The sequence below is a fragment of the Aythya marila genome (assembly GCF_965140915.1).
Source record: "Aythya marila genome assembly, chromosome: 6".
Lineage (NCBI taxonomy): Eukaryota > Metazoa > Chordata > Aves > Anseriformes > Anatidae > Aythya > Aythya marila.
This window is the reverse complement of record NC_139047.1, coordinates 33,729,286-33,742,344: the sequence shown is the minus strand read 5'-3', so window position 1 is coordinate 33,742,344 and position 13,059 is coordinate 33,729,286. Positions and strand designations below refer to the sequence as shown.

At 36.7% G+C, this 13,059-nt stretch overlaps 1 protein-coding gene across 1 annotated transcript in view; it reads left to right on the top strand.

The window, feature by feature from the left end:
• LOC309879768 (von Willebrand factor D and EGF domain-containing protein-like) overlaps window positions 1–13,059 on the top strand; it is a gene marked incomplete at its 3' end in the record, with an annotated part of 170,210 nt that overhangs the window by 118,974 nt on the left and 38,177 nt on the right. The window contains exon 20 of the mRNA XM_082763946.1: window positions 208–372. Within this exon, the coding sequence (XP_082620072.1) occupies window positions 208–372 (165 nt within the window). The remainder of the gene's footprint in view (window positions 1–207; window positions 373–13,059) is intronic.

Sequence of the window (13,059 nt, the reverse complement as noted above, 5' to 3'; positions counted from 1 at the left end):
TGAGAAACAGCTGTTCTGTTATGCTGTGCCTACAGGACATTCTCATGTTTGGCACAAGGTTTGGGAACATTCTGCATCAATTATTCTTCAAAAGAATAAAAGCAGTTATAAAACTTTAGCCAGGCTTTAACGGTCACACTTAATTTTATATATTCATTTCATTTGAGAAATTATAAATAAATGTGCTTGAAATTCCTTTTTCCCTAGGTCATGCAGCGCCTCTGTCCCATGTTACTACCTGTGCCAATAGGCCGTGTTTTCCTGGAGTATTGTGTTTTGATCGGAAACCCCCTTACATTGGATATGTTTGTGGCCGATGTCCACCAGGATTTTTTGGAAATGGTCGAATCTGTAGCAAGGTCCCCAGACCAGGTACTTACTCACTTTTGGAATTTTTAAAAAAAGTTTTGCACACAAAGGCTGTAAGCAAATATGAACTAGTATGGCATTACACTACAATGTGCTTTATAGTCAAACCCTGAAGTCTTTTTTCTGACTGTGAACACTCTTACCTGACAAGCAGCTAGCAGGTCTTATTTCAGGAATCTCTGTCTCTCAAGAATGAGATTCACCTTCTCATTTGCCACTAGGGAGAATTCTTCGCAACGGGACTTACTAGATGGTATGAATCACCACATCTGTGTTTCTGCCACAGCACTGGCATATGATTTCAAAACAGGTTTCCTCTTCAGTAAGATGGGAACATGACACATGACAGTACCACTCTGTTTTCCTTGTCTCCTAATTCTTTTGCTGCAAGGCATCTGTTCTCCAAGGTGACCTGTGAAGATGACGATAAACAAAGTGCCATGTACGAACAACTCTACCAACAACAGAACACAACAGATAATTAAAACATTTCAATAGTATCCTTCGTAGCCTGAGCAGCATTCTTCCTTCGGGAGTTCTGAAACTCAGATGGTCCCATTAATCTCTGAGGACTGATCATTAGAAGAGGTCTTCTGCTGCGATAAAAGAAAAGCTGGGTCCTGACCTCAGGCAGAAAATGGCAATAGCATAGCAACCACTCATCAGTCATCCAATCTTGCATTCTCTCAGTGAAATTCTCATAATTCAATGCATAGTTCTCTAGGGACAGTCTGGATGGTTGTCCCATTTTCACTGCACAGAGCGATTTGCCAAGAGAACTTATGTTTACTCCTTAATAAGAATAAGAGTAGTTATTAGGTCAGGTTCCCTGGTTTCCCTCTAAATCTTTTTCTTAAGCATTCAAGACAGACTCACTGAAAACCCATCAAATTGTTCCCCAGCTTCCTACACTGACGAACCTACCTTCATTACCCATTCTGTATCCAAATCAATAGCTGTTGCCTTGGTGTTATATTTTAATGCACACTATTAAAGCAGAACTGATTTCACTGTTTAGAGTAGGTATTGTCCAGACTTTTTGAACTACAAATTGATTTGAGCTAGTTCTCAAAATCTAAAGGTCACAAAAAATAAAACTAACATTTTTCTTCCTCTGACTAGCAATGAGTATGTACAATGTATTAGTTTGTCAGAGTCACAAAGTCAGCTATTGACTGTTCTATAACTTGGTAAGCTGTAAAAGCAGTTGAGCAAAAAAATATAAATCACTGTGCATATAAATAAATTAACATTTCTGTTATTGCCCAAAGCTGCACCTTGTCATTAATGGGATAACAAGATATACATTGTATACCCAAAGGTCATTTAAATGTTGTTGAGTAGAACAGATATTCTACAGATATAGATATTGGTATAGTAAATCAGACACACATGGTACTGATATAAACATTAACCAATAAATTTGTGCATGTTCTAAAAAGGAAACACAGTCAGTAGTTGCCATTTACTGTGATTTATTCCTGTCATATACAGCTCCAGGCAAGACTTAAGAAATACCCCAAGTACAACGATCTGAAACAAATACACACTTCTTTCAAAAGGGAGCTGGATATCAGAGGCTGTGAAGTTCCTCTTTTTCCTCTTGAATATGTAAACTAAATCAAGGACTTCATGCTACTAATACAGCCATGCAACCTGTGGAGGGGTGAAAAGGATTTTTTTTGTTCCATAAGAGCCTTATATTCACTCACGTGAATTATATCATAATATAAACGATGAGAATCTTTACCTCTCTTCTCAGTCTTAAAAATAGTTTTCATTTGTCAGGACTTCAGGAACTGTAATTGCCTTATTTTCTATCTTTCTTGCCTTATGCAAGATGTCTGTATGGGCAAGATCAGCCTTTAAAATAATCATGCGCCTCAAGGTTAAATGAGAATAGTCATTCATTTTCATATTTAGAAATGAAAGTAATTGCTGCAGCTGTATGAGAGTCCTAATTTATAACCAAAATGATCGGTTTAACTCTCTTTCACGTGTGCTTTGCTAGTTCAAGCAGAAATATTGTATAACATTGATGATTAAAAGATATCAGACAAAAAGGAATGAACTTTCAATTAATTTTATGTACAGTTCTGGATTATGAATATTGTGAAATCCTCCCTGTTAGAATAATAGCTTCTCTCCCTTGTAACTTATGCTATCAGTCTTCAAACAAAACAGAACAAATCCTCTTCAGCTTGTTACAGTGCTTATTAAGGCATTGAGATTACATACTAACTTCAATGTAAAAATTCTCTTGTTAATTCATTTTTTGTACTTTATTGGCTGTTTTTGACATAAAGTTGTACTCAGTTGTTACTATTTAATGACTAAGGTATGTGTGTTTTCATACAGAAATCATAAAAATTACCCAACTTCCCTTTGTAGACTACAGAGGAGAAAAAAAATGCCATAAGAAATTTCTTTCCTAAGTCCTTGTTTGATGAGAATATGCACCAAAAGTCCTTGATATGTGATAGGTTTTAATCTTTTGATATACTTGGCATACTGCAAATTATATAAATTCCAGAAATAAGTTTCTAAGCTCCATTTGCCTGCTCTGCCAATAGTGCAGGGCCTCATTTTCTTCTCACTTACATGTTTTACCCACTTTATATCAGGAGTCTGTATCAGTTTAAATCAACCAGACTTCATTGAAATTATTTGTGAGGTACATCTGATTAGTCTTAAGGTGATGTTACTGGAAACATCACCAGTACCAAAGCCTGTATGGACTTTCATACATAAAGGGAAATGTCTAATTTTAAAAATGCATTCTCATATATAATGTTTTCAGGCAAGCCAAAGAAAGTAAGCATTTCTCTCCCTTCAAAGTCCATAAAGCAGGTAGCCTACACTTTAAAAAAATAATAATTAAAAAAAAAAAGTAGCATCAACAGTCCCTTAAGTTTTCTAGTAGACAATAAGGAAGAAAGTCTAAGCAACTTAAATCTGCTCAAGCTTCACTGGGCATGCTTCACAGTTGTATAAAATATCTGTTACCTTTTTGTTGGTAGAGCCACATCTACTAAATCAAACCATGCAGTATCATAGGTTATATTCTTGGCATAAAGATAATGAATATATCTTAATGGGGGATGCTGGTGATGTGACTGCACGTTGCAATATTAGCAATATGCTACTGGTATTTCTCTAGACTGGTTTCATCACTCATGGTCTCAGAGATACCCATCTGTTTGCACTTTCTTTTGCAGGTTAGAGAGGTAGGTGTCATCACAAAAGATTTATTTTTTTTTTCCTATTAGTAAACCAGCAATTTTACTGGACAAAGCAGTGCCACATCCGTCACCAATAAAAGATTGTTCAGAGCCAGCTTGTTCTGCCTCTTCTGGTTTAGGGAACTGAAGATCAGGGGAGAGGATTATTTTATGATCTCTGTAATCGAGTTCTGCTCTTTTCATTCTGAACTGCTAGCACTCCTGCCCTAGCAGTTAATTTGAAGTACAGTAGACATTTGGCATTTGATATACGTGTGGATTTGCCATTTGTTATGTTTATGTACTGCATTTTACACTATTCCAGTACCTGCAGCATGCTTCTGAACTCACTTTGATTTCACATCAGAGAGACCTCTGTGACCTTCTCATTTGCACTACTGTCAGATCTACATCAAGGTGTGGATTTAAAAACTACATAAAATATTTTGAATAACAAGGATAGGTGTGTTTGAATACATAGTGTTCCTGAAGAGCACTAACGCCAGAAGAATATATTATTATCAACTTTTATATTAACTTTTGACCTTGAGATTACTGCTGTTATTATTAGCACTCATCATCGATCACTGTCCATGAAGAATAAATAACTCCTGAAAAACAAGACAGTAAGTGCTTCGGTCACCAACCCAAGGTTTCAGCTTTGGAGCTAACTCCAGAAGTGGGGACCTCTTGCTGCCTGGAACCAATTAAATGATTTTTCTTCAAAAAGTGACTGGTGAACATAGTTGAACCCTTTCATCAAACAGAATTGATGAATTTGCATTAAAAAGATCAAGGCCCAGATTCCAGTCTCGTTTACACCAGTGTAAATCAGAAGCGATCCCATTAAATGAAGAGCACTGCCCTAACAGTGTGAGCTGAGCATTGTTCCTGGAAGGCAGGCTGAAAAATATTGAAAAGTAGGCACATCACAGGCTGAAACTTCAGCTACAAAATCTGTATGTATTGGCAGGTATAGACAGAACACACACACTTCCCAGCACTCAGAGGATGCTTTGTGATGAGGAACCAACCAGCCATGACACTGTTTATGCAATGAGTTACAAGGCTCAATTGAAGGCAGGAATCTTTTGATGCTGCAGTCATTAGCTGCAAAGTTAACTGAGGTCCTTGCAGAGAAGACATAAAAGAAATACAAAATAAGTGGTACATATTACTTTGGTCCGTCTCTGTGTGGTAACAGCTCTCAGTGGCTGATTCTTGTGGGCTCAGAAACTGGGAAGCATTGCTTCCCAAGGCCAGGGCTTCCAGCTCCTAGTGCTGACTCAGGCCATTGAAACTGGCCACAATTCATCTTTGGAATTTGTGTTGGAAGTTGCTGATCCCTTTCCTAAACTATGTTTCGGCATTTCTATTTTTTAGTATTTCAGGCCAAAATGTACATTTTTGCAAACTGACCAGTTATGTTGTGATGACATCTCCTTCAAGGGCATTTGATGAAAAGGCAGCTAAAGTGTGGTTAGAAATGACACACAAAGACATTTCATACAAATCTGGATTCATGAAAAACATATTTTTTGCAAATGGTATGCCAGTAATCTTCACAAGGCCAGGATCACCCAGGCATTTTGGACATAATCTATGACCCTTCCCTGCCCTCTGAGTACGTAATTGCCTCCAAAACCCCACTCCTGTACTTGTCAGGCTAGAAAGGGAATCAGAGAGCCTTTCTGATGGTTCTTTCCTCCGTAGGGATACCTAATAAAATATTAAGTATTTTCAGAGAAACCTCAACAGTGGCCTGCACAGTATGTGCTATGACCCAAACATAATAAATAAAGAAGGCATGGTAAGAATAATATGTTTAGATAATTTAAAAGATAAATGGTTTCCAGCTTCACTGATCCTTATACTCTGTCAATCCCGAATTTGTTAAGTGCTTCCAATCCAGATGATGTATTTAGGAAATGATGTCGCTCAGCAATAGAAGTCCAATGAAGCCCAAGCCATAAAACCAGTAGGAAAGAGGACTAAGCTGTATGCCATGAATAATATTTACATTCAATCAGAGCATCAAGTACAGATTACATTTCTCTCCTACCAAGAATGTGCCACTTTTTGCTTAAGCAATCACCATGCCATCATGACTTTTAAGTGATAACAACAGCTCAGTCTGCAACAAATAATCTATGGAAGATATAGACCCAGTAGGCTTCTTTGTTTTTTTGTTTGTTTGTTTTAAGTTGACAGAACAGAGTAAGATCATCTCCTCTTAAACTTTCCAAGCCCATTTTATCATCTAGCTCTAATAGCACATAGCTTCTAAAGTGAGCCAACCCTATTTCCATAAATCTGATAACGTTGTTTTGTTAAAAAACAAGTGGCACAACAGTTTTGCCACTAAACACAAAAGCAGAGCAAAAGATGGAGCAAAAGGGTTCATAAACAATACAAGGCAGAGTACAGTACCATGTCTGAAAAGATGGTGTGAAATTCATAGATTCATTATTGCCCATGACAAATTTGGGATTCTCATCATCTTGCTGTTGTTGGTAAGCAGGGACCTACAGAGGTAGGACACTCACTTCTCTGAATTTATTTGCAGCAGCAGGTGATATTCACTGCCAATCCATATGAATTTTGCCCAAATAATTACACATCACATGTGTAGAGCTAGATCATTTCTGAAGGGACACAACAACAGTCTGTAGCTAAAACAGCATTGTTGATCCTCTAGAATTCAGGACAGAATAATCTTTCATACCAATAATTTGTCACAGTGAGAGTTTATCTCATATTATGACAAAAATACAAAATACATTTGTTTGATTATTTGTTTGTCTTGTTTTAAGTTCTATAGGACACAGAGAGGTACAACTGCAAAGCAAAGAGTATCAGCAAAGCTCCCTAGTTTTATAAATGGTGGAACAGCTGATAAATCTTATACCTTACTGAAAAATAACAGCTCTCAACAAGAGTTTCTTCATTCTAGCACATGCTGCTTATAGTATTTATAGAATGTTGTCTTAAAAATCTTAGATTTGAATTGTGATAATTGTTATTATATTGTTGGATCACGATATTTTAAAGTCTTCTTCAGTTAATGCCTCATGGGATAGATAGTCCTTAAACCTCTTTCTTTTGTTGTCCCCCAGATGCCTCTGGTCAGCTCATAACTTCCTCTTTGCAGGTGTCTGAATACAAAGAGGAGACCTTTCATCTTCTTGATGGCTATGTATGTCACAGTGTTAAATACCTACATGGCCTAGGGAGTTTGGTTAGACTAGATGCTGATTAGCAGAACTGCCACGGGAATTCTGCAGCACACAATGTGAAAATTTTTTATCAAAATTCCTTCTTTTTGCCTTTTTAAAATATATATTAGGAAAAAAATAACACTATATATAATTTTCAACCAAATCAGTTGTAGCTGTGGAGAACTTATAAAAGCATGAGTATTTATATGTGCTTTTATGGTATTAAAATAGATTCATTATTGGTCTCCAGCAAAGTATAGTTCAGATTGTTTCTTGGCTTTCATATGTAAAGTAGCTCATTTTTATGTGTTTACAGCCCCAAACAACATAATTATAATTTTACAGCATTTATTTCTTGAATCAAATAAAAAGAGAATTTCTGTAAAATATTCAAATTTAAGCTACTTTTTCTTTGAAGAAATATTATGGATTTTCTTTTGAAGAAATGTTACGAACTTTCTTTATAAGCTATTATTACAGTTCTAAAGGATTCTGCATAGATGTTTCAGAGAACTAGGCAGGGATGCTTCATTGAAGATCTGTCTTGATTTTGTCTATTTTGTGTATATCTACCAACCTGTTCAAGTCATGAGAGAGTCTGAAGGCCCACAAGGCATCATCAGATAAGATAAGAGTTTTTATTAATTTTTCCATCTTTCTCAGTGCTGAGCTAAAGTAAAATATACTGCCAATTCCTGAATAGAAAGTATAATTTAGTTTTATGGAATCTATCTTAATTTTCTCTTTATAGCTGCTGAAATAATGCAGTTGTAGACTGAAATAATTGGAGAAGGTAGAACACAAAGATGAGAGGTAAAAGCCTCTGGTTTTTCAGTCTTAGGTCTGAGAAGTGGACAAGGGATAACAAAAGAACGAGCAATAAAATGGTTATGAGGGAGTTAAGAGGGTGATCCAAGGTGTTTTCAAACACAACTATTCTTCTTTGCTTCCTGTTTTGTTAGCTGGATATTCAGAGAAAAATACAGGAAGAACACTTCTAAAAGCTGCAGAAGGGAATGGTTTAGAGCCAATGAACAGAAGGAGCAGTGAAGGAGACAGAGTAACAAAGGAACAGAGAGCAGCAGGTCTCCCATGCAAGGGGTAAGAGCACATGGAGCATGTTGAGATTACCCACCCCAAGGAGAGAACTTTTCAATTAAGCCCTGAAATAAACTGCCAGGTTGGAGAGGTGTTTGAGAAAACACAGCTTGTTTGTAAAAAACAAACAAACAAACAAAAACTAGTTTATCATATACATGTACAATCTGAAAATGATATTAATAAAAAATAAATTTTTTGATAAAGACAAAAAATAAATAAATCCTTTTTGGGGAGCATGCTCATATTTCTGCATTCAATAATGCTCACACCATTTTTTAAAAACACAATTTCTGGTGACACTGACTTTAAAAATTCTATTGAAAATGTATAGAAAACATAACAAAAGGAAATCAAACCAAACCAAACCAAACAAACAAAACCCACCAGCAACAAGCAAACAAACAAAATCAGACCCAAATAAACAGAGTTTACAAAGGAACAGACTACTTTATTTTCTTCACTTTTTCCATACAGCTTTGTAGTCATTGATGTCTTGCAACGTTCTGGCACTTTGCCTACATGTGACCCCTTGTCTCCAGAATTGTACTAACTACACATCAGGTAGTTGCATCCAGTATCTTGATTGCAGTTTTAGAAGTTCTGGGTGACATCAAAATTGTAAAAAATATCTTAAAACAGTTGAATAAGAGTTTCACTTCCTGTCCATGCTGAAGACATTTTAAGAATTAACTTTGTCAGGCTGCATTACTTCAAGAAATCTGAGACTATCTGCCAAACTTCCCTGCTGTGTGAAGTTCTCTAAGCCCTTCTGGTCCTCTCTGTACAGTAATAATAATTATTAATAATGTAGCCTCATAATGTAGCCTCTATATTGAGGTAAGCAGAATCCTTTGAATTTACTTAAAGTGCAGCAATACTAAAACAAACATTAGTTTAAAGTTCACTATTTAGGAAATTTGAATATGCATGCTTCCAAGTATATGTAAATTATAATCAATTAAATACTTACAAAGCAGCAGACACAGCCATAGATTCATTTGCTAACATTTGTGGGTATTATTTACTCCAAAAAAAGGGAGATTCTTAAAGAAAGTTTGTGGGTGAACTGGCTTCAGATCCCAGGTTTTCTCCACAAAAAGCATTATGATAGAGTAGTACGATTTTGTGTTTTATACACACAAAACAAATTTGCATTGCAGATTTCTAAATTATGAATGGTTTTACAGAATTGTGTACGTACAGCTGCAGCCACATTTGACAAACAAAAGAGTCTGCAACAGAGGAAGGAATTGCTTTTATGCCAGCTCCATAGAATATTCCCTACTGCTCATGGCACGGGTAGGTGAAGGGGAAGAGAATTGCTCAGGTAGAAACACCAGCAATACAGCCTCATTTTTGACCAGGCTGAAACATAGCTCAGGGACAGTGAACTAGATGTTCACCTTTTAATTTTATTATTAAAGCAATGAATGAATGAATTAACCTGGAACAGAAATGATGCTTTGAAAACATGGATTTTACTGAGGCCGAATATGCCTGTACAGATGGATGCAGAGCAGTGCAATTGCTTTGCTCATGTGTTGACCTGTCTGGATGTAGGGCACGTTAGGTCCACAAGCTGTCGAGCTGCATTAGCCCAGCATGAACCAAATAGCCTGGCTGGTTTATTCTGTCTGCCTATGCACAGCTAGTGGCTCACACACAGAGCTTCACATCTTTCTGATTTGTGAATTCGAGATCTGGACACTTCTTACAGAAAAGTTATTACTGGTATCCTCTACTTCCACATTTTTCAAAGAGGGGATTAACTTTTCTCTGTGCTTATTTTGTGTGTGATATGTGTTCCTAAAATCTTTTACAACACCTCTGACTTTTCAATTTTTGCATAAAAAATAGGTAAAGCATCATGATTTCTAAACTGAAGCTACTGTCAAAATTTATAATAATATTCCAATCTTAGCCTTTAAAGCTCTTTTGTTCCTACAAAAATAATCCTGGGATTACAACTTCTGTAAAATTTGGGACATCAAAGCTGTACCTCTGTTAAGGGAGTTGAGGGATATTTCCAGTTGGGTATTCTGGGAGTTACTGTTCGTGATTGTAAGTGAAGGGACTTCAGTGATTGGGGAAATTCAACCAGCATCTAAGCATAGGGAAATTAAGGATACTTCAAAGCAAGGACGGGAGAATCAAAGTTTCATTTCTAAACAGTTGTGAGTGGGAAGATTTTAGGGTATGCTTGGATGGCTAAAGAGAAGATGTAGGAATTAAATGGATTCAGAATAGAGAAAGAAGTTATGCCAGAACTTAATCAAATAAAACAGCAGATTAAGAGTTGATGGAAAAACAGAATTTCCCTAGAGCTTCCTATTGACAGCTGCTCCGTTTTCCCTTTCTCACCAAGTAAATACAGAGAAAAAAAAATATTAAAGCAAAAAAAAATAGAGAGATAAATGGGATGATCCCTAATACTCTGGTAACAAGGCTTCTTAGACCAGTGTAATTTTTCTGTTCTATCTTGACATTTTAAATAAGATATATGTGTTGGTAGATGTTTCAAATTTTAAATGATGACCCACATAGCGCAATATGTCAGAAGAGCATTTCTGCGTCGACATTCTTCTGAATGAGAAATGTGCTACACAGCATGTACTACTAAATGTTAATAGCTCTAAAACTACACAAATTGTAAATTTATTGAATTGTGTTAATAATGAGATGAATTCTTAAACTACTCACAGAATTCTGAAAGGGTTGCAACCTGATCAGAATTAAAGGTACCCATAACACTCTGAACTGAGAGGGGGAATAAACCATCAACAGATGATCTTGTTAAGGAGAGGGAACCAGTCTCCAGATGAAGAGTAGGCTGTCTGGGGACTTTTTAGTAGAAAATAAGGACAGAGCAACACCTGGATTACAACACAGAGATTGCATATGCTGATAGTGTCTGCTACTTGTGAATGCATGAAAAAGTTACACTTACATTTAAAAAAATAAATAAATTTCTTACTCTAATAGCTGTAGAAGAGAAGCACAGCAATGAAGAGGAAGCAACTAGTCATGTCTACAAGAAATTTACAGCAAGAGCTTGAGGTGTCAGCTGCTAGTTGTGGCTCAGGGCTGTCTCCAAGGAAAATTGCTTGGGAAGGAAGGTACGGAGGTGCTTGAGGCTAAGTGAAGGCTTGGCTGAATGACACTTGGGTCACTGACTTAGTCCACCATGTCCCAGGCAAAGTATGAAATGCTGGCTCTCTGGAAACAGAAATGATTGGTGTCAGGAGGGGATGTGATTTCTCTTAATCCAAGTCTAGATGTAGCCTGTTTCTGAAAGCTTGAAAATGCAAAAAAGAAGAGACAGAAACTCAAAAGAGAGAAAATATATTAGATTTCTTTACTGTGTTTCAGTGCTGATAACTTACTCTGGGTTTAAGATACTGTTGAGTGTCTGCTCTGTTTATGAACTCCTATTTTCACTAGGTTATATAGCTGTTTTATTATCTCCAGAATGAACATAATCCTCTTCATATACAGTAATCTAGTAGGTCACTACAAAATGCAATTCGGGCAAGAGAAGAAATCAGAATTTGCTGTGCCTTAACAATGCCATTATGGCATTGGCAAGCATGAGCCAGATACTGGTTATGACGATTCTGATTTATAATCTTAGCACAAGCAGTACAAGGTACTTCAAACACCAGGCAAACCAATGGCTGAGGGGTTCTCATGTAGGGGAACTCCTAAACAGACGGAAAGTGTCCTGGTGTTGAGCTGAATTAGGTATTTAAGTTTCTGTCTCTGAAATCTGGTCTCTGTCACCCTTGTTCTAATCTTCCACAGACGGGAGAAAACAAAGGCATCTATCTTTGCAGGGCCTGATCCTTCCTGGTGTTACATTGTGCTTACAGTGGTGTAATTCTTGATAGGAATGGAGCCCCTTCTATGCACAGCTGGAACAAAGCATCAAATTCTCAGTCTCTTTTCCAAGTCCATGGAAAATAAACTCAGTTTTTCCCACTGCTGCACATTTCCCTGTTAGTATAGGCAGAAATACCAACGGTAGTGAAAATGTATTTTTGTACTGTCACATAACCTTGAGCACTTTGCCTTGTCATTTTTTGTGTTATTTTCATCCAGTCCAATATGTAATCATACTGTGGCATCACAGAGAAAACCAGATTCACACAATCACACTTCTGCATTGATAATGGGTTATACATTTGAAAATATTGATCGACTGTGAGGAAAATAAATTGAAGTAATACAGAATTTGAGAAAGTTGCTGACTACAGACAACTAGGTCTGAAATCTTCTGCTATATTTCTTTGTTTTGGTGTATTTAGATATCTGGAAAACTACAGAAATAAATTTTCAGGAATTCCAGAAAAATATTGTCAGATTCTAATCCTAACTAAATTGCACAGTATCTTTTTAAGTAAAACTATGATAAAATGCAAGCTGAAAGGACACTGATGTAGCCACATTTGACTAATACCAAAGTTCCTGTGACAGTATCTTATGAAGTTTGGTGGCCTGTACAAAGTGGATGAGGGACCTTAATCCGTACATGTGATGAACAAACAACCAAAATATTTACTCTTCATTGGAAGTTTTATTTGAGGTGGAAAAAAAAAAAAAAAAGGAAAAAAAAAAAAGCATTGCTATAGGTGCACTCCAAAAACATCATGCTTCCCCTAAAAATGGGAAGACAGAAGCTTATTTGCAGGATGGGCATATCAGTTATCATCTAATAAGGAAATAAAAGACTTTCATTTCTCAGATAGACAGCCTGACCCCCTCAGCAGTCACTAAAATTCAGCTAGGAGGATTACATTTGATTACAATACAGAGAAGGAGCTCAAAGCTATAATCAGTGTTCATTTAAGAAATTTGTTAGAAAGGTCATTTGGCCCCTCATTGTCATTCCTGTTGATTTCTGGTCCCTGAATCAAACTTTCTAAGGGTAGCAATAATCACCTGTTGCTGATACCTTTCTGTGGAGACGTTTCTTTCATCTTTCTTTCTTAGGTTCATTTTAAAAAACCGTTTGACTTCTCCTATCTTCTTATGCTCATCACTGATGTCCTCTCCTCCTCACCATCTCCTTTCTTCCATTCTGTGCATCTCATCATTCATCAGCCTTGCCTTGGACAGTAAAATCCACGTATTTACCTACTATTGATGCCCAT